The following is a 27,300-nucleotide window of genomic DNA, read 5'->3' on the forward strand; positions in this document are numbered from 1 at the left end:
GTGTTCCTCAACCTGACGTCATACGGCTTGTCTCTCGAGGAGGCGGTGAGAAGAGGCAGACTGCACGAACTATCAAAACCACGGAATGTCATGTACGAAGGTGAGTGTAAGGGCCTTTTGAACCAGCGTTGGCTGATCAGATCAGATTAAAGATTTTATTGCTGCCTCTACTCCGCCAAAAGAGTAGATACTGACGAAAATGCAAGATATTTTTTAGAAACTGAACACGCTCCATGTCTCGAGGAGACTCTCAAAATTTCCTGTGAAGGACAACTTACTGTAAATGAATGCCATAACTCATGATCACTTCTCTCTTCCCCTTATGGCAAATCACCCGGCAACGATGGCCTAACAGTCGAGTTTTACACGAAGTTTTGGCCCGTTCTAGGCCACCTTCTTGTAGATAGCTTCAATCACTCCTTTTGCCAGATGTCTCTCTCACAAAAGCAGGGAGTAATTACTTTGATTGCAAAAAAGATAAAGATAAATCCCTTACGGAAAACTATAGACCTATCTCTCTTGTCAACGTAGATGTCAAAATCGCTTCAAAAGCAATCGCAAAAAGGATTTCTAAAGTCTTACTGTCAATAATCCACAAAGACAAATGTGCATTCATGAAAGGCCGCTATATTGGTGATGCTGTCCGTACAATTTCCGATATCATGCACCATACTAAAGTTACAAATATCCCAGGAATTATTTTAGCCCTCGACTTCCAAAAGGCATTTGATTCAATAGACCACAACTTTATGTTTAAAGCCCTAGAAACATTCAATTTCGGTACTGATATTATAAATTCGGTCAAAATGTTTTACAATAACATCTCAGCCAGTGTCATGAACTTTGGGTCAACAACAGGTTACTTTCCGGTTTCAAGCGGAGTCTTACAGGGTGACCCCCTATCCCCCTACTTATTTATAATAACACTGGAGCTTTTAGCAATGTCAATACGGATCAGCCCAGATATACAAGGTATCAAGGTTGATAGCGGTACACCTATCAAGCATGCTATGTTTGTTGACGATATGTTAGTTGTCTTAAGTTCTTTGAATTCAGTTGATCAACGTCTACAGACAATAGACAGATTCAGAAAATGTTCCTGTCTGGTTTGGAATCGGGCAAAAACAGAAGCGCTTTGGATAGGTAGCGCTTGCAATTCTAGGATGAACAAAGCTAATATAAATATTTTAGATGGTTTTAAAATACTTGGGATATTCATGTCATATAATTGCACCAAAGCTACACAAGAAAACCTCATCTCTAGATTAGCTAGACTTAAGCAACTTTGCACACTTTGGTTCCAAAGAGGGCTTTCCATTGGTAAAATTCAAATTTTGAAAATATTTGATCTGTCACAATTTATCTATATCGCAACAATGATACCAACTCGAAGGAGTTTTACCAAAGAAATAAAAGAGATTTTATTTAAATTTATTGGGAAAGGCAAAGATAGGGTTAAACGGGATGCTCTCATCTTAGACATAGACAGTGGTGGACTAAATATGATCCACATTGAGTCATTTATTTTGGCCGAGAAATTAAAATGGATCAAAAGATTTTGCTCTACTCAAACTTCCGGTTGGAAGGAGATATTGTCACATTTTATGAGTAAAGTAGGAGGGAATTACCGAAATGTACTGTAATTTTGATGCGTGTTGTATCAATACTCTTAAGATACACCCTTTTTACAAGGAGATTGTTTACAATGGTCAAATCTCACCAATTTTGAGCCGTCTCCTGAACAAATTGCCAACCAGGTTATTTGGAACAACCGGCACATTCTTATCGGCCAAAAACCATATACTGTGAAGCACTTGTTGACAAAGGAATACATAGAGTTATAGATTTATTAGATAACCAAGGAAATTTCCACACTTTGGACTACTGGAAAAACAAAAGTTTAACGTAACGAGTTTACAAATCTTCAAGATTTATGGAATCTTCAGCGCTATCCCTTTATCTTGGCGTTCAATGCTAAATACTGGGGATTTTGAGAAGTTAGAGAGGGACAATGTATATATAGATAACACTTGTGTTTCTCTGAATTCTGTAACGTCTAAAAATTTGCACTGCAGGCTTGTCAATAAAATATCTCGGCCACCTTCTTCCAAACCCAAAATTATGGCGAAATATAATTTAACAGAGGTTGACTGCAAATTGGTCTATTCATTGGCCTTCAGATGTTCACTTTCTTCAGACTTGCGTGCTTTCCAGTTTAAAATCCTCCACAACTATTTGGCCACAAATGACAAACTCTCCAAGTGGAAAATAGCAGATTCCCCAAATTGTACTTTTTGTGGCGAGCTCGAAGAGACAATTTCTCATCTTTTCGTTTATTGTGTGAAGGCTCAGGATATTTGGACAAGTCTGCAAACTCACTGCGAGGTATTGAAAGACGTACCATGTAATGAGAAAAATATCATTATTGGCTTTTTAGAAAATTGTAAACAGCCACTGAATCATTTGATTTTGCTATTTAAACGATATATCTACATATGTAAGGTTCAGAATAAACAACCCTCCTTTGCCGGTATGAAGTTCTATGTAAAACAAAACCGGCAGATAGAGTTCTATATTGCTGAAAAGAAAAACAAACTCAATTTTCACTACAGAAAATGGGATAGCTTAAACCCATTGATTGATATGTAAAGATTCTCACTTCTTGTAAATTAAATAACCTTACTAGATTCGTGTGTACACTTTAGTTTTTCTTTTGTTACTTGGTTTAATATGGAAATAAAAAAAATTAAAAAAAAATCTGCTGTTCAAGACAAACATTCTTCTTACATGCTTCCAGGGTGATATCTTTCATTTGTCTTGTTTTCCCATTTTTACACAGAGCGTATACCCAAGGATATTATCGATGCACTAGAGGCGCGTGGCCACGATATGATCCGCCGGCAGACTAGTATGGATAAAATTTTCGTCATAGCGGTGGAGGATGGTAAACTGTCGGCCATTGCTGACCAAAGAAAAAAGGGATCTGGAGTGCAATACATATATGCATAATTTATGCAAATATTTGTGACATCAGCACAAGTAAACATTATCATAAAGAGATATCTCTTGAGTTGTATAATGGATTTTACAAAGACGTTATTGAACTTTAAGATCATGATGGTTCATTTATCTTGATTTCCATTGATTTATTTTCAATTTACCCTACGGCACTCACAGACAAAGAGGTACAGAGATGCTTATCTATCATTTTGGTATGATTGTCAAATGATATAATTATAAATTAATCAGTCACAGAGTATGTTTCTCAATCATCGAATCAAAACCAATTCTTCTATGCTTTTGACAAATGGCGATCGTAGAGCTATGGCCAATAGTTGCCGATTTAACATTTTTAAATTAAAAGTGGCACTCCCACTTGGTAACATTTTTAAAACACAATTTTTAATGCCAACGGTCGATATTTGACGTGGCGACTGCGCGCGGATCGCGAGATATCGATAAAAACATGTCCTCAAAAAAGTAAAAGTTTGAATTCCGGTGGCCCACCTAAATTCAGCTTCCGAACATCGAACGTTCGGCACTGGGGCCATTGTCAACTAAGCTATTGAGTACGAGTCTACGCTGACGCTGCTGTACGCCACAGTACCACTCGCGTCGGTGATCGGTCATGCCCCGTGGGAGAAAGCCGAGTCATACTGACTCGGCAAAAAATACGAAAAACAAAGTTTGCTGATTCCACCAGAATTCGCATAGGTGACTAGCACAGTTACGTTTGGTTTATACAAAACGGCCGCCGCGTGGTATGCATAGACGCATACCACGCGGCGGCTATGTATGTATCGAACCATGGCGTAAGTGTTTGGCAGACGACAAAATGTAGCCATCAGAGGCGGCTAATATTTTACACGTAAAACTGATATCTATGTGGTAATGGTTAAAATATAATACAACTGATTGAGAATAATGAAAACAACAAAAAACTAAGGAGAAGTTTTAAAAAAACTTACCTGAGGTAAAGGCATAATGCTGTATATAAAGTCTTCGCAGTGGGAGGTAAATTAATTGCGTCGTTCGAACTTATTATGATCTCCCTAGAACATCGTCAATCAGCACAACAACAAACCTTCGGGGAATTTCGGGTCATAACCAGAAAGGATCGTAAAACTTCGGGATGTGAAAAATACGCTCGGGAAATGACATGTTTTTATCGATATTTCGCGATCCGCGCGCAGTCGCCACGTCAAATATCGAAAACATGTTTTAAAAATGTTACCAAGTGGGAGTGCCTCTTTAATTACATGAAAGGTCTGCACGAAATACATTCTTAGATCGGTGCTTGGTCTACATGGGCTTGCACGAAATACATTCTTTGCATTTAATACATTTAATACACTTTTACATTTATTACACGAAAGGTCGGCACGAAATACATTCTTTACATTTAATACTCTTTTTACATTCTTTACATTTATTACACGATAGGTCTGCATGAAATACATTCTAAGATCGGGTCGGGTCCAGCTGGGCTTAAACGAAATACATTTTTTACATTTTATACATTTTTTACATTTTTACATGAAAGGTCTGCAGGAAGTACATTTTTTACATTTAATACATTCTTTACATTGATTACACGAAAGGTCTGCACAAAATACATTCTAAGATCGGGTCGGGTCTAGCTGGGCTTGCAGGAAATACATTCTTTACATTTTATACATTTAAAACATTTTTTACATTTATTACACAAAAGGTCTTCACGAAATACATTCTTTACATTTAATACATTTTTTACATTTATTACAATAATAACTTTATTGACTTTATTCCCTCAAAAGGTGAACATAGTCAAGAACTAATACTACAAAAATAAGAAAAGGATACTTATCAAAAAATAATAAAATAATATATATATATATTTATATATATATATATTATATATATATATATATATATATATATATATATATATATATATTATATATATAAGATACAACTTTATGCAGAATATGAAATATGGGGTTAATCTTAAAAAATATCTGTTTCTTGGATAAATGTTGTGAGGTATATCATGCTATCTGTATTGCTCATTATGTAGCAAAATTTGGCTTGCAAATCCCAGTTGTTGAAGTTTTCATTGTTGACTGCTATCGAGTCTAACAATTTTTGTCGTGATTGTGTATGACATGGACAACACATTATATAACGAAATTCGTCCTCAACTGAGTTGGAATCACACCTATTACAAATTCTGTCCTCAGCTTTTAGTTTTGGTCTCATGTGTCTACCTTTCTCAATCATCAGATTATGGTCACTTATTATTACACGAAAGGTCTGCACAAAATACATTCTAAGATCGGGTCGGGTCTAGCTGGGCTTGCACGAAATACATTTTTTACATTTAATACATTTTTTACATTTATTACACGAAAGGTCTGTATGTATTACTTACATTCTGTATGTATGAATGTATTTCGTGCATGAATAAATGCATTAAATGTATTAAATGAAAAAAGTGTATTTCGTGCAGACCTTTCCTGTAATAAATGTAAAAAATGTAAAGAATGTATTAAATGTAAAAAATGTATTTCGTGCAAGACCGGCCCAAACTCCCGACGATGTCTGATCGGCTCTCCCGATGAAGGCCCGAATGAATGTATTTCGTGTATTAATAAATTTAAAAATGTAAAACGTGCAGTCGGCCCTCCCAACGAAGGCCCGATATTTGGGTGTATTTCGTACGGACATTCATTGAAAAATGTATTAAATGTAATGTATGAATGAATGAATGTATGTATTTCTTGCAGACCTTTCGTGTAATACATGTAAAAAATGTATTAAACGTAAAGAATGTATTTCGTGCATGAATAAATGTAAAAAATGTAAAACGTGCGAAATTCTTGACTACGGGCCATGGGTGCGATCGTAGTCGTAGTGGTTTGGAGTCGCCTGGGCGGGGTACGCAATCCCTATAATGCGAGAGGAGTACAACAGAAAGGGGCGGGAGGACAGAATGACCAAAGAGTAGTCCAAGACATTAAGAAAATGGGAGAAGTGTATCTTGGGCGACAGCACCTGTCAAGCTTGCCTACCGAGAAATAAAATTTATGTAATACCAACGAACTATGAACGTCTCGTGTAGTCAATACTTTGAAGATTACCAGTACCTCTCAGCAAGCCTAGACGAGTCGACGAGATAAACAACCGAAAAAGCTAGTAGTAATACTTTCTATTAATTAATTTCAGGCCATAACAGGACTTGTACATGTATATACAAGTTGGTTTCAGCCATGTCTGACCAAGCTGTTTGAAGCCGGATGCCGGTTCAGTGTTCAGAAATATTCTGGGAGATAAAAATGATTCGCTGCATGATTTCATTCTCTGAGGTCATTTAACTGTTCATCTGAACAAAAGTATCATTATCTGTCACATGAACATCTTGCCTTGACAATTCTGAGGCCTGTCTTATTGTAAATTGAGCTCACTTAGGGCAACGAACAATTCCTATTACTTACATATTAGAGATATAGCAAGTTTTGTCAGGGAAAAGATTTAACAGTTACCTCTAGACTACCAGTGTACCATGAAAAGTGAAATTATACTTTCAGGTCAAATTCCAATATCATAATTGTTGTCCACATCTGAACTTTCAAATACCCTATTTGACTCAAGTACATTTGAATCAATTGTCAAACACCCATAAAAGCACAGATTAAGTTAGTTTAGCATTGTAAAAACATTATTCATAGTTTTCTCATGGACTCAAATGTATAGTAAATCAACATTTCAGTGAAATTCCCAAATCCAATTTCTTGTACACTTATAATCTTTTAACCATCCTAATCTAATCAAATACTTTAAAATGAATTATTAAACGTCTATAAATACACAGATTTAGTTAGTTTTGTATTGGAAAAAATATTTTCATAGTTTCCTCGTAGACTACCGTGTATAGTGAATCTACATTTCGGTGAAATTCCAAAATTTTAATTTCTTGTGCACAAATCCATTTGTAACCACCCTAGTCTAATCAAGTACATTAAGATGAAATATCAAATGTCTATAAATACACAGATTTAGCTAGTTTTGTACTGCAAAACATTATTCATAGTTTCCTCATAGACTACCATGTACAGTGGATGAACTTTTTCAGAGAAATTCCAAAATCAAAATTTCTAGTACACATAATAAGCACCTGTAACCATCATATTCTAATGAAGTACAATTATGTTAATTACCGAACATCTGTATATGCACAAGTAAAGCAAGTTTTTCATTTGAAAAAAATATTTACAGTTTTATCATAGACTCCCTTGTATAGTGGACGAACATTTTCGGTGAAATTCCAAAGTCAAATTTTTTGTACACATACCGGTTGTAACAACCCTATTCCAATTATGTACATTTACCATGCATATAGATATTGCTAGTTTTGTATTGAAAAAGTATTACATAGTCTTTTCATAGACTACCCTGTATAGTAAATCAACATTATCAACAGCTGATTATCAATTAAATCCAAACATCAAAATTTTGTGCACACACGCTTGTGTAAAGAAATTGCGATCCACCTGTGATTTCTGTCAAATACTTTTGATGAGGAATTTCAAAATTATAGCAATTCAGAAGGGAAAATTTGAACGTCAACACAATGTGAGTATGTAAGGGGTCATTTGAAAATATCTGAGAAGGGTTTTTTTTGGATTCTATCGCTCCCCTTTCCAGAGGTGTTTGTGTGTGCAGCTTTACTCAAACAATGGTGGTCCATGAAATTTTTGTCATCTTAAAGGGGAGGCATTATGTTTTTGGTGCAATGGGTAGGGGGGGGGGGCTTACTTATTTTGACTGGTGCGCAGGAAGAATTTGCCGGCCCACCCCGACCATAATAACTGAACGCTCCCTAATAGACTTCTTAGTCGATCGCGTCTGAGACTTCCGTATTTCCGTGATAAATTAAAAGCGGAGAAATCTAAAAAACTCTAAACTGTAAAAATAGCGGACGCTAGACGCGTCTTTACGCGTTCAAAATGTACATGTCGGTGTTCAAATTTGAACGGCTAGTGTTCATATTGCTAACACTAGTGTTCATAATTTTAACAATGATGTTCTAAACCTGAACACTATGTGTTAACAACGATCTCCTTCAAGTGTTCAAAAACTCAGCATCCCAGAAATTTTACAATACTGTGAAACAATTAACAGTCTTTTGTGTTTTTTTACTTTACAATGGCTATATTAAATTTACTATTGCTTCACTGTCCGGTAAACGTACACGGATTTTGGTGTAACGAATTTCACACTAAGTGAAAAATATTTCGGCCTACAATTGCTGAAAGCATGTTTTTTCTAAAAAAGGAAGTATACAAAATAATTTTACACGTTTATTACGGGTTGAAAGTTTAAAAATTAGAAAAGAAAATCAGAAAACCACCATGAACGTTTTAATTTTAACATCGGCGTGCAAGAGGCGTTCTACTTCTAAACACTTGGTGTTCAAGTTTGGTGTCTTTTCCTATCCCATGATGCATCAAAACGGAAGTAGCGACATTTTTCTTGTAAGCGCACCCTGAAGTCGTGATCGTGCGGAAGCAAGACCAGAAAGGGTAAGTTTCCTCTCCAAAATAGTAAAAGGTATTAGATTTTTGAAGCATCTATATTATCGTCCTTTGAAATTAATTGTATTGTACCTTGAAATAGCTTAATTACGTGAAGAAACCTTTTTTCTTTCAGTGGCTGCTATACCAATAGCTAGCTGTGACTACGCAGTGGTACTTTTGGCCATAGCCTATCGATCGATCTCACTCGGGTCAAGGGTCATTGCAACACAACTGTAGCGATAACCCTTGACCTGAGCGCGATCGATACGCCTTGCATAGTACCGCTGCGTAATCACAGCTAACATATGTCTTTTAGTAAACACAATCGCATGTAAAACATCAGTTAAACATCGTAGAGTATACAATGTATTGTTTCAGCATATGAGAGTTTGGCTTTTTTATTTTAATTAGTTAATGACAAGAAGCAGCAAATATTTTGTAACAGTATTGAAGAGAGGCACTGTATATGAAAGTCTCCCCTTTTCCTTAACCTAATCAGCCCCTTGTCTTTCATTTAAAGTTTCATCTCGCCATATTACCTATTGTTGCATTTTTTCAGGATGTAAAAAGTTGGATTTAACTGAAAATCGAAGAGTTGTCATAGAAGCTGGTGGTACAGACAACGAAGAAGATGAGTGCACAGGTAGCTGTCTGGAAACAAGCTTGAGAACCTCAGCTCAGCTCACCTCTAATGTAGATTTAAACTTCCAAGGGTCAGTAACTGAATTTTGATAAATTTCTGTATTTTTGTTCTGAATTAATCTAAGCTTTGGTAGCATGCTATGATCAACTAAATGTTGCCGGAGAATAAGCTTTCACAGACGTGTAGTCTCCCTTATTTAAATTAAAGCTGAAAGCGACAGACCATTCAGAGTAAAAATGTTCACTCTGAATTACTGATTTTTCTGAAATTTTCACTCTGAATTTTCTGTCACTTTCTGCTTCAATTTTTCATCCTCCTTGCATCTGATGAAGGAGACTTCACGTCTTTGAAAGCATATGCCCTTGTAACATTTAGATGATCATAGCCTGCTACTAAATCTAAGATTATTTTGTATTGTAGCTCAACACGTCTCTTGTACTTAGCAACTGGTTTTTAGCTTCGCTGTCAGCTATATAGGTGGATGTGTTGCATTTTCCTCAAATTTGTACATCCAAAGGTTTTTCTTCAAAACAGCCTGTACGAATCCTTTAATATTTGAATTACAGGTCCCAAGGGATTACCCTAATCAGATATGTTCAAATTATGATGAAATATGCAAATTTATATTTTTGAGGCTAATTTTGCTATTTTTTGGCAAAAATTTTCTTCTCTTTTACTGACGTCTTCAATATTTGGTAAACATGTCCCTAAAAATGACCGTACCTAAGTCAAATTTGTGCTAGTTGTGATGAAATATTCACATTTTTATATTTCATGGCAATTTTTGTCATTTTTGGTCAAAAAATCTTTAAAAAATCTTTTTCAAAACTGCTAATCGAACAGCTTTGATATTTAGGACACAGATCTCTACTGATAGTCTTTTTCAGATTGTTCAAATTATGCAGAAATTTGTAACTTTGTATTTTTAGGACATTAAAGACATTTCAGACATTTTTAAGACATTGGGGATTACCAGAATGTGATATATTCAAGTTATGATGAAATGTACATTTTTTTCATTTTAAGGGTGATTTTTACCATTTTTGGTTAAAAAAATTTGTATATAAATTAATTGCAGGGTACATCAGAATTTGAAAGGTCTTTACGAATATTTTTAATTTCTGAGAAGTATATTTTTGAAATGTCACCCATTTATTTCAGGGTTTATTTAAAGATACTACAAACAAACAAACCTTTTTGTTCATGAAGGACTTTGTTGGACAAGGAAATAGGTTTTACCCTGCCAAGGACCCACTTTCCTCACTTTCTGCATGTTGTGCCTTACTGTGACACTTTGACAACTTGACATGTTGTGTTTACTTTAGTGTGGACAACTATATACCATGTGCACTAGAGAAGCCTTGACTAACTTCTTTTTTCTTCAAAATTTACAATTGTCTATACAAGAGGAAATGTCTTTAAGAAACCATCTTACAAAAATGGAGTATGCATTTCATACGTCTTTTCAACACAATAAGTATGCCAAACTTTGAGCTTTTTCAGGTGATTTTTGTACATTTTAAACAAGTATGAACATAACACGTAATCCACAATATGGTGATTTTTATTACTTATGTTTTTGATAAGAAAGCGTTCACACTGTTGGTTTTTTTCCTCTGACAAACTTTACATAAAAAGTTGCAATGTTTATTTGCCCATTTTACAGTAAATTATTGTATTTTTACTAAGAAAATGTTTCGTGTATTTTTAGAATAAAATAATTTTACTGGATATCAATAGTCTGTAATGTTATTTCAAGGCTTGAACACCCCGTGAACGCCCAAAATAAAGGTGTTCAACAAGCATGCATCATGTGTTCTAGCCTTTAACACAATTATCGTTGAACGGCGTCCATGCGTTCAAAAAGTGTTACAGCCCTTTGAACGCGTAAATGCGTTCAATTTTTTGAACACATTTCATGTGCAACGTGTGTTCAGATATGGAACACCATGATGTTCAATATAATGTCTGATGAACACGTAGCGTTCAAAATCTGCACACGTATGTTCAAAAATTGAACGTTGGTTGAACACGTAGTGTTAAATTTCTGAACGTCTAGAGGCGTTCAAAAAGTGTTACAAAAAGGCGTTTAATTGGTGTTCTATCCTTGAACACTTAACTTTACAGTGTATAACTTTTGGCAAAAGTGAGACAGTGGCGGAAACAAATACCAGATATGAACTGTAAATGCTCACGTGTTTCAGTATATATTGCAGTTATGTGTAAATTTGAACCTTCGCCACATGTTTGCAACTTCATTGAAAGTGTTATGATCAACATAATGAATAATATTCACCACAGATTGATTCGAAAGCCAAGTATATATCCCCAATCAGGAAAGTTCATTAAAATATGCAAATTAGGAATTGACTGAAATGTTCTCATTAAAATGCAATTTAGGAATTGGCTGAAGTAAAAATGTTAAATGACTCTCAATAATCTCGTATTATAATATCTTTAATGTAAAAAGCAATTCGTCAACTTTGGTCTAGTCAAGACATATAAATACACTTAGGAAAGTTCATTAAACTTGCAAATAAGGAATTGGCTAAAGTAAAAATTCTTAATGACTTTCAATGTTGTATCATAGTATCTGTAATGTACATAGCAAGTTTCGTCAAATTTGGTCTAGTCAATACAGATGAACATCCCTAATTAGGAAAGTTCATTAAATATGCAAATTAGAAATTGGCTGAAGTAAAAACGTTTAATGACTTTCAATAATGTAGTTTTATAGTATCTTCAATATATGTAGCAAGATTCATCAACTTCAGTCGAGTCAATTCAGATATATATCCCTAGTTCTTGCCATTTGCAAACTGAATCTATGTACCAGATTTGATTCTGATCTGATAAGCCGTTTTGAGATATTGAGTACACAGACAGACAGACAGACAGACAGACAGGCAGACAGACACAGATAGACAGACACACAGACAGACAGACATCGCTGCTACATATGTTTACGTGTGTCAACACGTGAGCAAATAATGACCTTCAACCCGGTAAATGCTGATACAGGAACGATACAGCCCTGCCATGCAGAGCTAGAGCTAACCAAGCTTACTCTGTTGTGAAACCACTGTCTTTATCCTGCCGTAATAACATTGTCCTTCGCTTGATTTGCAGTATACCGCGAGACTTTACATTATTCTGCACCAATAACATTCGTCCAATTTTGCAGTGAAAATACTGTTCTCCTGCACGTGCTGCACAAATAACGTAAGTCGCCATATTTTGCAGTCAACACGTCCTTCACCCCATACTGACCTTCGACCCTTTTTGTACAGATCGAAATACAATCCATCGCCCTCTCTTGGAGAGATTACGCTGTCCTTCATTCAATTCTGGACTGAAAATACTGCAGGTGCAGCCAACGAACAATGCACTTTTAAAGGGGTCCTTACTATGGTAAAGATATACTGTGCAGGACAAGTAATGTGACCTGACTAAGTTTAAGTCAAGAGGGTAATTAATTAGCTTTTCATAATTTGCCCTCCCACTGAAAATTTTTCGACTTACCCTGCCGCACTCAAACTTCAATTCATTTTACCCGCTCCCCACATACTTTTGCCTATTTCCCCTCCCCACTGTGCAAGTGTGAAGCTCCCCTGCCCTGTGGCGAAAAGAACTTGCCGATTTCCCCTGCCGTGGAAAAAATTCACCTAAAATTTTAAGTCATTCCATTTCCTCTGCAGACATGAAGCTACCCTACCCTGTGATGAAAAAAAAAACTGTCGATTTTCCCCTGCCCTGAGAATAAAATTTCCCCTGAAAATTAACTTTCCCATGCAGACACATACTGCCTTGTATTTGGTTTCCATCTCGCAGTACATAGAGTGAGATTTAGGGTCAATCGATAGGCTAAGTAGTCTGGGTAACCTTTAAAAGGTATAAGTACTTGCACTGTGTACCCATCCCCGGAAACTCCATAGCTGAAATTCCGTGTCCCTGTTTTTAAAGTAGCTTCCCCTCTCCTCGTTTTTCGCCAAGCCCTGTCCCCAGGACAATCAACCAATATCTGCCCTGCCCGATAAAAAAACTAAAATTTGCTCCCCTGCCACCTAAAAATATGTCCCCTGCCCTAGCAAAATTAAAATTTCCCCTTCCCTCAAAAATTGCTCCCAGAATAGCTTTTTCGATGAATAGCTCCGTTGGCTGCACTTGATGCATAGTATAATAGGCATGGTACGCGGCGGCCGCTATGTATGTACACTCGTAACTGTAATAAACGACAATTTTTGCATATTTCCATTCTATTCACAACCCCCTTCTCTAGTTTCTGGAAAGGTAAACGAAACTAAACCTAGTAGGTCATTGACGTCACTTCCACGCCTACATCCTGAATTGTATTTTTGTATATTAAACTCTTCATTCGATCTCTCATGGCGGTATCCCGCAGAATTTCATAATGTATAATTCTGGGAGATTATTGCATCCTACTGTCGGTTTTCGAAATACGTGTAGAATATTTTCGTTTTGGAAGAACAGCGCGGCCGTTTTGGACTCCTTATCTGGTGATACCAAATCCGGGTAATTTCCCCTCTGTACGTTTTCTTGTGAATTAAAAGGCCACGTTGACCAGAACGTCATCAGGTATTAAATCATCGATAACATCATTAGTCATAGCGGGCGTAAAGTTTGAAATATTCAAACCCAGAGCCAACACTGAACATCATGAGAAAAAATGTCGAGAGGTTGACCGTTTGACCTCGCTGTTAATTTTATGCAGGAAATTACAATAACAATGCTTGGTCGAATGACGTATTGCCTTGAGGGCGGGATAGCCAGTGGTATAGGGGGAGGAGTACCTTCAAGATAGTGATAAGTGGTGCGGATTACCGTCGCCTAGGTGTCTGGCGTATACGCGTGCCAAAAGACACCTATGGTTGATTTTCGGTTGACCAGTCTGATGGCACAGTTGCAAATACCTGGACTGAACTATTCTGTATTTTGTAGGTGTCGTTGGCACTTTGACAATAAAAGTAAAGATGCACACATATTGAGTTTATTGTCTTGTTTATGAGCGGCCAGTATTTCCAACGGCATAAATTGTGTGCATTTGCCCTAGAATAAATGATTTCGAATAAAACATCGCGAATGTAACCACATTCCTTAAGCTCGACGTACACTTAATTGCCCCAAAGAGCCATGGAATCGCCCGACTTCGATATGAGCCTACAGAAATTTCAAAATGCCAGATGACTTTATTTTTATAAACATAGACAGTATAGCGAGAACTGTCTATGGTAGAAGAGAAGAGAAGAGTTCAATGGCTCAATGGCTCCCCCAAGTGTTTACACGACCGAAAGTGCGAGGTAAGTTGATATTGTACACTTTAAAAATGCGATACGTTATCTCGTCACATGCACCCGTCCTTTACATTTGTTTGGTTTTTTTTTCAATTACTGTTTGTCAGTGATTTTATATGGCAAGAGCCATCTTCGGCATCCAAAAACCATTTTTGGCTTTTATGTCTACCCGTTTTGTTAATGTTGTTGATGATGATTTATTGTTGGTGGTAGCGGTGGCGGTATTGCTGTTTTTATCCCTGAAGTTATTGGTTTTATAGTTCTGGGTGTCAAACTTCGAATAAATTGCCAAGTACCTTGACCAAAACCTAAGTGCCCGCTATTGATATGCGTCATAAGGTAACAAGTGAGAACGGCCCCACGCCTCGTCCGAGAAAACGGCCCCGCGGCAGCACGTGAATCGTCGCGATGACAAAGCCTGCTTGTACCAGGCAAACGAATTTCAAACGAATCGGTGTTTGATTATGAACTTACGGACATTCATAAAAAGAAATCGTTTAAATTGATGCGTCCATTTACAAGTTCAATGACACGATGGCAAGGGCAAAGACGCGGCCTGTGCACAATAAGCCGTGAACCAGACAGCTTGTAAAGCTCAACAAAATTTGATTCACGAATCCCGTTCGTGTCCCAGTTAGTTTTTCTAAAAACTTGGACTATGGTCTTGATGCCTTTTTTTCTCGGCCAGACCAAATTTAATACCTACCCAGACAAAAGTGTCGTAATGTTTGTGTATCGAACAGGCGCACTGCAGAGTAAATTAAAGTTCTATCCCCAATGGTCATGAAATCATTCAGGATCACCATTTTGCCTTGACTTTTGACAATGAACGGACATAGACGAATAGAACTTTGCTTTTAATACTCCTTTATTTCCCCGCATGATCGACTTCACTATTACATACATTTGGTCACAGGTCACCCAGAAAAAAAATGAGTGGGTTCAATGATACTGTGGCCGGAAATTTTTTCAGAGCGAGAAATTTTCGCAAACTTCGCGAGGGCAAAAGAAAGCGAAAACAAATCCTTGGGATATATGTAAAAAAAAAAAAAACATTGCGTGATTTACATCATGACATGTAACACGTTTACTCAATGCCATGATCACTGAACTTTTATAGTAAGCCTGTCACCTTGAAGGTAATACTGTAGATAACACGAGGGCTTCAAACGCACAATGGTACAAACAACACCACAAGTGTGGCCGTCCCCGTCTCGGGGCTGTTCTCGGAGCGGGACCGTTTTCTCTGGTTTTCCGTCAATGTTTTCCACCACGGACAAATGGTAACAACACTGAACAAAACCTGAATTATATGCTTGTCAAACCAGTTTGTGTCAGTGCCGCCGGTCACGCGCACCACCCAAAAGTTTGACCGTCACTTAATATCGAACAGTATTCAAAGAAACAGTCCTACTAATTACTGCCGTCCCTGCCCGTCATTCTTCTAGCAATGCCCGTCACGAAATTGGCCTTTTCAATACAGTAATAGGTCGCTATCTTAATATTCCACAACATTTGTTTGTGATATAAACTTATAAAATCATAGTCCAGGGCCCCCAAACCGCCGATCGATTTACGACCCGATAGTTATGCCGCTGACGCTGATATTCACCGTTGGTTGCCTGTGTGTGCGTACATGGACAGTCTGCATAGCCCTTGAATGTGGTCTCGGTTTTGATCAAACTTACAATTAAGGAGTATATATCAAAACAGATAAATGATTTATGTTTTCACATGGATTCACAAAAAGTTTCGCCCCGGTGTTCATTTTGGCCCTGAAATTCCATCTACCCACCCTTTGCAGAGTAGTAAGCTTATTGGGCAAGTAAACATGGATGCGCCGGTGCGATTCAACGATCAACCTGTATATCAAAAATTTTACGGCTCGGACTATGATTTTACAAGTGTATATAGAAAGTATAAGGCGCGGGGTATTATATATGACTGATTACTGTAGCTATGATAGGCTACATTCAGGACGGGCAGCGACGGGCAGTAATTAGTAGGCAAAACAGGTGGTTTTCACCGTGGGCAGAACTCGGTGCAATGATACTGAACATTAATAGTAAGCCCGTCACCTTGAAGGTAATACTGTAAGTGAAACAAGGACTTCAAAAGCATGATGTTACAAACGACACCACAAGTGAAACGTACACATAGAAATACACGCGTTCACACGTTGTGCCCACCCGGGCCACGCGATTAACATATGACTGATACTGCTGGATAGTGTTAATTGGGTCGGTAAACAGTCAATTAATAGTTTAATTGACTACCTGGGTGATTGGCAGGTCATGTCCAACGACGCATATGCAAAGCAGGCCAAAAGACAAAAGCCCCCAAAGTTATTGACAGCTGGCCAGGGGGTCACCATGAATACGTAATGAAGCTTCACTACGCAGAAACTGCGTAGTGAAGCCCTTCTTAAACGGTCAAAACCTCTCGGCATTTTCCGGCACTGAACATGGCGTTTTGGGATTATGATAAACACCGCAATTTTATATTTTCCAGAAAAAAAAGAAAAACAGATAAAGCTCGTTCGGTTTCAGTAACTTTAAGGCTTACAGGTAACTGCAAGGTACAATGTCGAATCACAGCAATGGTGACATTTTCAAAATCAATGGCTTTTTATTATTTTCCTTTAGAAAAATGCATCAGACTGATTAAGGTAGAATGCGCCCCAGGAACAGATATTTGGACTCTCAAACTTTTCCAATTATTTTCTGATTTGCCACTTGGAAATGGGGGGGCTCATTTTAAAGCCCTTGGAGAAAGAAAAACTTCGCCGTCTCAGGTTTTTTGAAAATCGAAAATTTTTTTTTCTCCATAGATATAACACAGGGGTGGCGGCCATTTTGAATTTCATGTCATGGTAAATCTAGATCTTGGTTAATCTGTTTCTCTAGGACCAAAGTTTGCACGGTGACCCCCAATTTTTATCCTTGATTTTGAAAGAGAAATGGTTGAAAGACTCCTTAAGGAGAGTTTGAGCAAAAGTTCAAGTCTTTCACTTTCGATGCGCATACTACCTGAAATGCCAGCTACGAGCTACAGGCGATATTTTCCCGCGACTTTCATAAATTCAAAACACCGAACGACAGAGTTTCGCTTTTGGAGAAAATACATAAACGATATATTTAGAACGACTGAAATTCGGGACTCTTTAATGTTTCAATGCCGATACGTCACACTTCTACAGTGAAGTAGGGACGGCCCACATTTTGATCCAATAACATAACAAGTCGGGTTTGTTTATCTTTCTCAGCAAATGAAACGGTGAGTCACAGACAGTTTTAATTTGGCGACTCTGGGACGTCACGTCAGATTCCCTGGGGCACTCGTCCGTGTCACTCCGTTGGAGACTCTCTGAAATAACGACACCCACTGTAGTTTTATTGAAGATGGCTGACGATACAATTGTCGATTCGCAGGTAAGATTGTCAACAAGGGGTAAATTTCGTTCACATTTTCAAAATTCACTCTTTAGAACTCTATTAAAATTCTAGATGGATTATGATTCTTGCACGACTACCATCATTCCAGTTGGACTGCAAAGATTGACATTACAAAAGACCTAGATCTCTTCTACGCCGTGACCATTGTAGTACAACATTAGTCTTTTATGGTGAGAACTCAGTGTACTTTGGGGTTGCACTGGCTCAATGGAACAATGTAAACAGGAAGTCGCCGCTTGTCACCAATAATAGCCCTTTCTTCCAATGTAACAAGCCTATTTAACTGAATTACTTAAATTTTATATTAAAAAAATTCATCACTACATTCTGCCATATATTTAGTTAATGGGAAGAAATATTCTAGTGATAACAAGTAAATTAAAGCTGCAACAGTACTAGTTTAGGTTGATTTAAATGAACCAAAAATCGTATAATTCGTAGTGGATGAGATTTATGCATTGATATATTTTATTCATTTTGGAGAACAATTGTACTTTCTAGCCCTATATACGAGCATATCGGAGATGTTCGATGTAGAGAAGCGGCGTAGCCAATAGCCGAACACTTCCGACATACACGTATAGGGTTATGGTACTTCCGCATTCTCTCTCTCTCTCTCTCTCTCTCTCTCTCTCTCTCTCTCTCTCTCTCTCTCTCTCTCTCTCTCAGTGCAAGGAAATCGTAGAAAATAGCATGAATAATATGCTTGAACGACAGTCGCGAGCAATAGATATTTTTTTCAAAAAAAACATAACGAAAGTGAAAGTGGCAAATACACGTAGGACGAAAACCAAAATTCCCTTGAATCAGAGCATGGTTTCCAGCTATCGCTCTGACCTAGATTACCTTTCCACTCCCAGGTCACAATTTAGCACGAAACATACGCCATTTAATAGTTCGAATTTTATAGTGTTACCCCTAAGGAAGTGAAAATGCTCTTAACTTGTAAAATAGTAAAACAGTCGCACAATATAAGAATGGCGAAAGGCAAAGGATTCTTTTTTAAACACAAAGAGTGTGTCATTATATAAATCTCATTCTTGAAAAGAGACCATGGAATGTCAAATTTCCCACGAAAAAAATGTTGAAAAGGAATTGTTTCATTATTTAGATTATTTCTGTGAAATGGATTATTTTTCTGACCTAGATTACCTTTACACTCCAACGTTACAATTTAGTACGAAACATACGCCATTGAATAGTTTGAATTTTATAAAGTTACCCCAAAGCAAGTGAAAATGCTCTTGTAAAATAGAAAAACAGTCGCACAATGTAAGCATGGCGAAAGGCTAAGGTTTCTCTTTTAAACACAAAGAGTGTGTCATTATATAAATCTCATTCTTGAAAAGAGACTATGGAATGTCAAATTTCCACGAAAAAAAAATGTTGAAAAGAAATTGTTTCATTATTTAGATTACTTCGCAATATGTTGTCCAATCCGATTTGTAATCTTAAATATTGTGCGAAACAGCTTAGTTGTCCTACAGGTGTTGTGGTCAACTCTCATTCATTTTCAGTCATTTTACACATGTACATCCTGCCGCTCGCCAGGTCCAAATACTTTTAAGCTCGCCCAATGCGATGAAAGCGTACTCAATTCAGGGCCGAAACACGGTCGGGGACCGTGGCCGAAATTAACTTTTTAGTCCAAGTGGCCGGATAACCATTTATGAAAAATTAGCAGACTTCATTAAAATGTCTGGAAGTCCGCTTTTACCCCAGTTATATGGCTAATTCTAAGTTAAACGATTATTGTTTCTGAACATGACAAATGAATATCGAGCTCTCATAATATCATCTCTCATCTCTTCATTTTCCTCATCTCTCTTTTATCATCCTGAATCCCATGAAGATTTTGCATGAATAAACGACAGCTGATCATTATTGTTTAAATTTCACAAGCTGAGACATTTTAACCTAAACTTTGTTTGGAAAAGCCTGCAATCCAGCTTAAAGCTAAAACACATGATCAAGCTATGCGCTGCGGTTTCATTCCATGACCCATTTGAATAAGTGGTAGTCCCCTGGGACAACCATTTACAAATAACGTTGTCATGAGACAAGATTTGGTTGTCCTTGGACCAGGGATCATCGTTAATTTCGAACCCTGATTATTTCTTTTGTCCTCGAAATAGTTTCTCACTATGTTATGGCAAAGATGGTGCGCGGAAGCCATTTTACAATTTTGCACCTGTCGCACCACAGGTTCGAGGCGCAGTCACGTGTGGAGTTGACCTGTGCTCTAAAGCAGGAGCGAGAATCCTGAAAGCAGGTGGCAACGCCATTGATGCTACCATAACAACGCAGCTTTGTCTTGGTGTTGTGAACGCGCATGCGTCAGGACTTGGAGGGTAAGTTTAATGACTCGGAACTTTTCAGTGCGTCGTTTCCCGGAAGACTCTAAAAATAGCTCCCAAGAAGCCTGGCCAAAGTGTTCAAAGACGAAGGGATGTTGTTAAATTTCATATTTAATGTGATTTTTTCCATGAACCGCTACACACTTTCTAGGTTAAGCCTTGCACAGAGAAAATTTGAAAAGAAAAGCAAAATTCACGAAGTGGCATTTCAGTCTGACAGTGAAGATGAAAAAATAAGTTAGATCAAGGGGTATCCATCGAGAGAGGCAAGATGTTACACATCAGGTGAAGATAAGCACTTAGGTTATTTGCCATTTGAGAATCAAGAGAGACATGTCAATTTTTAAAGTTTCCGCGCAATTGCTGATGAAACAGTGCATTAGATGATGATGATGATGATGATGATGATGATGATGATGATGATGATGATGATGATGATGATGATGATGATTATGATCATGATCATCATAGTGATGATGATGATAATGATGATCACGATTGTAATCATGATTAAGTGTAATGAAGGAATGAGGATTAGAATGAAGTTACGATGATTTTGCGGTGAAGAGAAAACAAATTTAGGAGAATAATACTGAGTCGTAGTGACGTTATCCCTCTCACTTGTACCGCCATGTTCGTTTGACCTACATTTTCATCACTCCTGTCTCTATGTAAAGGGGAGGATATATGCTGATCAGAAAATCGGATGGAACTGTGGCTTGTCTGGATTTCAGGGAAACAGCGCCACAAGCGGCCTCGTGTAAGATGTTCATGGAGGACGAATCGCGTGCACAAATCGTAAGCAAAGCATACCAGCAAAGTGATGTAAAAGTTTGAGTGCGAGGCATTCTATATAATTTTATTCTTGAATATTGTAGCATCTGGGGATGGAAACAAATTTTTCAAGAAAGCTGAAAATATACACCATACAGTTTTGCAGTGTGTATTTTATAAACAAGAGAAAGAGTCGGAATATAATTCTTGGTTTTAATTGTAACGTTCATCAGCGGCAGTAGGAGGGCTGACAACCTATCCACCAAAACTTCCGTTAAAGAATCACAGTCGTCATTTGCGCATGCCCCCAAGTCCCTGTGTACAAAGATAATTTTATCCGCAGGGTTACTACAAGTTTTGTGTATTCGAAGTTACTCACACTTTGCTTCCGTTGAGGGTGTCGAGCAATCGAATTCTCACTACAGAAAGGGAGTTTGTACTCGAACACGGTGACACGGTTAAGATACATGGCTTTGCATGCTGTTCTAAGGGACCGTTCAGTTTTACGGCCTGGGGGCGGCAAAATCTTGTCGCCGGTGTTCAAAAAATATAGACCCCCTGCATTTTTCGCGAAAAAATGATGACTCCCCCCCCCCCTTTGTCAGACGAAAAAATTTGATGACACCCACCCCCCCCCCATCTCCCGCTGAAAAATAACCAAAACCCATATGTCAAATTTACCCGCACGGTTTGGATTTGAACTCCAGTACGCGGCGCACTTTATTCGTGTAGCAGAGATGCCAGTGCACAAACTTCTCAGCTACATCCATGCAAACGTCTGTTAATTAGGACGACTGTAAGGCAATTTTAACTCATTTCCATAGACAACTTATGTCCATGGACATTGTATAAAGTAAACTTTATTGGAGTGGTTCGCCAAAGGCAGCCCTCCGGTTAAGAGGGTCATGGGCCATTACGTAAAGTCAACCAAAGGTGACCCGCTGGTAAAAAGAGGGTCGATCATGGCCATTGCACGAACAAACTTTACTGAACAGGGCCGCTGAAGGCGTCCGGCGTTAAGATGGTCATGGGGGTATTACAATCAAAAGTCAATTTATTGTAGTGGGCCGCCGGAGGCGGCCCGCCGGTAAAGAGGGTCGATCATGGCCATTGCATGAAGTAAACCTAATTGGAGTGGGCCCAAAGGCGTCTGCCCATTAAGAGGGTCATGGGTAATACATAAAGTATATTTATTGTTATGGGCTGCCGAAGGCGGCCCGCCGGTAAAGAGGGTCGATTATGGCCATGGCATAAAGTGAACTTTATTGTAGGTATTATGTTTTTGAAAATGTGGTGACCCCCCTTTCCTACCAGTGAAAAAAGTGATGACCCCCCCCCTTCGTGGATTCCAAAATATGATGACCCCCCCCCCCTTGGATTTTGCCGCCCCCCCCCCCCCCGGCCGTAAAAACTGAACGGTCCCTAAAGCTCTAGGTGAAGCAATTTGTGGCGGTATTTCGCCGGATCAAACTCAATCGTGTACATAAGATTGTAGTTCATTTGTGACTCATTTGCATTTCGAACGTTTGAGAAAACACAAATATACTTTTTAGGCAATATCAAATTTTCAATGAAATTTTGCCATCGGCACGTACGCAGTCTTGTGAAACTAACATCTCGCGTGTGCTCAAGCTATGATTCACTCCCTTTATTTTGTTGTTCTGACAGGGTGGTCTTGCGGTGGCGGTACCGGGGGAACTCCGCGGGTTCTGGGAAGCCTGGCAACGGCATGGAAAGTAAGTTTCAGGGAAGTGGATCCAAACGACTAGCATATGCAGTCGTGGGTGTCACTTCATCACAATTGATCATAACGTCGTATACTTCCCGCATCTATCCGACATTACAGCAATTCGTACAACTTAGACATAGACAAATATTGACCATATTTACAGACAGGGCAATTCATAAATAGTAGCGTATGTTAGCGTTTTTGTTTTTATTCTGGCCTGTCATTTGCTCGGACGTGTTACCAGCCAAGGATCAGAGAGCAGGCGGGAGGGTGAACATGCACTCATTTTAAGTATTTCATTTATGCGATGTAATGGATCACGAACAATATAAAATCTAGAAAACTTATAAATCAAGTCAATGATTACGGGGTAGCTGCCTCCTTATTCGACCTCCAGCTCGTCGGCAGGCAATAGCGCCAGTCTAACTTTATTTCTGGACCGAACGGAATCTTTACCAATCAAATTATAGGGCACATGTTCCTGGACTCTACAATGGGAAACGACTATCGTACAGTAAAAAGATAGATCAACCTAATTTTTTTATCATTTTATTCATGACGCTCTAAACTTCCTCGATTATTTAATGATGGTGTTGATGATGATGATGATGATGATGTATGCCTAGCTACTCAACGGATACATCAGAATATAAGCAAATATTTACTATTGTTTACAAGTGTATTCACCATATATATATTACGAAACGAGAACGCAGTGACTCTTGGTGAGCGAAAACAGGGTGACATGCTATGCGGTCGTTTCAGTGGCCGCTTTTACTTCTGTTCCGAAATCACCAAACCGCAACAAATAGTAGTAACGGCGATTTTAACGGATTAAAAATCTTTTTACATTCTTCCAAATGATTATTTTCCTTTTCAGACTTCCCTGGAAACAACTGTTTGTTCCAGCGATTGATTTAGCAAGAAATGGATTTGAGATCACTGGTCATCTAGGTATGAGTCAATATAACCTCACTATGAGTCAAGGCAGTCTTGAAATTCAGAATGCCCGTAACCCCTAAACTTATGTGCTGAATGTGCATGGGAAAATAATGTTTAATTTTCACCGTGACAAAACCAAGACGTTGTAAACTGTATTTACCCAACAAGCCTCAAACTGGGTCCGCACAGGCATGCAGGATAAAATTTCGGTCCACAATATCTGTCCCCGAGGCGCATTCTACCTAAAGTGAACAATTTAATCGCACATAGTACAATCTGTTTTCTACAATATCTTCCACAAAAAACTATAAACATCGCTCTTCATGGGCTAAAAATCTTGCAGTGGGTTTCTGACTCCGCGAAGGCATTTCCATTTAATAGATCTTGAAATGTATGGATGCAATGCAACGTAGACTATTTTTCCCAAAGGCTGACAGCCTAAACATGTGCTTTGAAAAGTGCCGTACTAGCGCTACGTCTTTCTCTTGAGTACTACTTTTGCAAGTATGCTCGCCAGGAGAATTCAGTGGTTTGCAGACTTCTTACCAAAATAATTATAAGCAAGCGATATGAAAATATTGACCAGACTTATCGAGCCCGCTGAAAAGAAATTAAAATTTTTCCACAGTTGAGTCAATGAACAAGGTTAAGGACACGACGTTGGCATATTCTTCAAAACTACGAAATATCTACATGCCAGGCGGTGTCCCTGTTAGAGAGGGCGATGTCTTGAAACGGCCTGACCTTGCAGACACCCTTGAGATCATCGCAACAGAAGGCGTTGACGCTTTCTACAACGGAAGGCTATCGCAAAACATCGTGAATGCGGTAAGTATTTCGGATGATTTAAAAGCGTCACCAGCCTACAATTTGACAAATTCAAGGCAATTGTTGAGCTAAGTCTGCGAGATGTAATCGAAACAAGGAGCATCCCCCAATGTTATCTATGCTGCTACCCATCGCGCCTAGCCTGTTACCGGTTCGAAAGTGTTGTTTGTGTATACTGAGATAGCCGTTGACGAAAAATTAATAGATACAGTAAGCAAGCGACCGTCACCTTACATAAATACGAGCTGATTTGCTTTTATATAGTATTCTATTAGCAACATGCTGGAGCCCAAAAAGCATAAAGGCACACTTTTCTGCATTGCTGAAGCAGTCTATACCGTTGATATTAATCCTGTCTGTCGAATTCGCGCCATTGATGATTGCATATCGACTTACCTGCAATACACAAAACATGAATAGCATAACAGACGAGTCGAAATGACTATCATGACCCACCCCCACTAACTCACTCTGAATTTCCTATAGTTCATCGAAATCTCATGCCTCAACGTTACAGACGGCTATGGGACAGTACAGTCTTAAGTAACCATTCAAGCATCTATCCTTTCTCATGATCTCATTTCGGGCTGATTTATTTCAATTTAACATTATTCTACAGCACGATTTCTTCTCTATTCACTTTTAAAGGTGCAACAGAGTGGTGGCATAATGACTCGCGAAGATCTCGCAGGCTACAGGGCAATATGGCGGGAACCATTGAGAATGACTTATCTTGGTATCATATCTTTCACTTCTCATTTTTCGCTCATTTGCCGCCTCCCTCTCTGTCTGTCTCTCTGTCTGTCTGTCTGTCTGTCGGTCAGTCTGTCTTTGTCTGTCTGTCTGTCTGTCTGTCTGTCTCTGTCTGTCTGTCTGTCTGTCTCTGTCTCTCTGTCTGTCTGTCTCTGTCTCTCTCTGTCTCTCTCTCTCTCTTATATGAATGAATTCTCTCTCTCTCTCTCTCTCTCTCTCTCTCTCTCTCTCTCTCTCTCTCTCTCTCTCTCTCTCTCTCTCTCTCTCTCTCTCTCTCTCTCTCTCTCTCTCTTCTCTCTCTCTCTCTCTCTCATATGAATGAATGAATATTTATGCACATGGTAAACAGGCTGTTTAACTGGGTGGACATTTTTGGGCAAGCCCTCATTTACACTCCCCAAGATTAAAATGCCCCATCCGCATTTGCCATCCAACCGTGACCATGGCAACTGAACGCTTCCTAACGAGGAACTCACTTAAATGAACTTTCTCTCCAACAACAGATCGAACAGTATACACTGCCCCAGCGCCCTCCAGTGGCCCTACCTTCATGTTTATAATGGGTTTGCTTGAGGGATATGATCTGAAACTCTCGGAAATGGATGACCCAGTGATATGGCACAGATTGACAGAGGTACACTTGATTTGTGTGGTTATTATGTTTGTTGATATTGTAGTTTGCTTGTTTGTTTGCTTGTATTTATTTTCTCGGGGTCTGTTATTGGGCCATTGGACTCGTTGACCCGTCAAACAACCATACCCGTCAAACAACCATTATGGCTGAGTTAACAAGCTGGATACTGTTCTTTGGGGAGTAGAACAAGAAGATCTAGTACACATTTAAAATAAAAATGGTGAAATTATCATCAAAAGTTAGCATTACTGGGCTTTAAGAAAAGTTTTTATTTCCCATTTCTCACACCAATTAGTCCATGGGAAGTGGATAACTTTGACCGTATTATGCCGAGCGATGGGCCCATTTCGTTTTTTATCGAAAATTCTATTACGAAGAAAAAGGATATTGACGAATTTGATGATACAGTGAGAACCAAGACGACAATGACGATAATGGTGCTCTTCTAATTTATATATTTTTGTTTAAATTTTAGACATTTAAGCATGCGCTTGCACATCAAACACAACTTGGAGATCTGGATTATGTCGGAGACGTGGAGGAGACCACAAAAACTATGATGAAGTAAGACGTGGAATTACTAGACCGGTTCCCTGACCCGTTTCTACCGCTGGCTGCGCTGCTAAATAGGGTCAGATGTGGCTAATGTTTCAGTCAGAATTTTGACTGCTTAATTTGGCACAGTCACTTGACTGACATGTATAGTGGCAAGCTCGGAAATTAGATGACGAAACATCAAAAGTTGAAGTTGTTCGCATGGCTTCAATTTTAAGTCTCCGACTCTCTGTTCTTCTATAATGATGGTATTTAGTGGTGAAATCGTCCATGATTTTATATCAGACGTGACCTGGCTTGTGACCATATGGTGACCTTTGGCATGTTCGGCAATGACTCATCCAAAAATAAATGATTGTTCGTTCCAAGTTAGAAATAAATTCAACGCAATCACTGCACATATTGACCAATGATAGCCATGCACAACAGCCCATACCTGACCCTATTTTCGTGAGCAGCGCAGCCAGCGGCAGAAATGGGTCAGGGAACCATACTAGTGGAATTACAACATGTTACGGTTATCTTAGAACGAATAAAGGGACTAAGATGATCTTCTGGTGTGAAAATTTGCTCACCAATCATAGTTTCCAGCTTCTTGTTAAACCTTTCGTCCGATAAGCGACAAATAATATGAAGGGCTCTGTCTGTCTGTCTGTCTGTCTGTCTGTCTGTCTGTCTGTCTGTCTGTCTCTCTCTCTCTCTCTCTCTCTCTCTCTCTCTCTCTCTCTCTCTCTCTCTCTCTCTCTCTCTGTATATATGCATG

General features: G+C 38.6%; 1 protein-coding gene across 7 annotated transcripts in view; it reads left to right on the forward strand.

Moving 5' to 3' along the window:
* The window catches only part of LOC139122577 (glutathione hydrolase 1 proenzyme-like), a 48,332-nt gene that overhangs the window by 16,157 nt on the left and 4,875 nt on the right, over nt 1-27,300 (forward strand). For 5 of the 7 annotated variants that reach the window (XM_070688122.1, XM_070688124.1, XM_070688121.1 and 2 more), the window contains 5 exons: nt 23,706-23,779; nt 24,396-24,595; nt 25,244-25,331; nt 25,852-25,982; nt 26,458-26,546. In XM_070688122.1, the coding sequence (XP_070544223.1) occupies nt 23,706-23,779; nt 24,396-24,595; nt 25,244-25,331; nt 25,852-25,982; nt 26,458-26,546 (582 nt within the window). Of the gene's footprint in view, nt 1-13,904; nt 14,517-17,775; nt 17,942-20,170; nt 20,317-20,999; nt 21,121-22,764; nt 22,833-23,705; nt 23,780-24,395; nt 24,596-25,243; nt 25,332-25,851; nt 25,983-26,457; nt 26,547-27,300 lie in introns of those variants that run through there. The other 2 variants (XM_070688123.1, XM_070688127.1) reach the window with 2 other exon arrangements.

The sequence above is a fragment of the Ptychodera flava genome, chromosome 22, assembly GCF_041260155.1.
Source record: "Ptychodera flava strain L36383 chromosome 22, AS_Pfla_20210202, whole genome shotgun sequence".
Classification (NCBI taxonomy): Eukaryota; Metazoa; Hemichordata; class Enteropneusta; family Ptychoderidae; genus Ptychodera; species Ptychodera flava.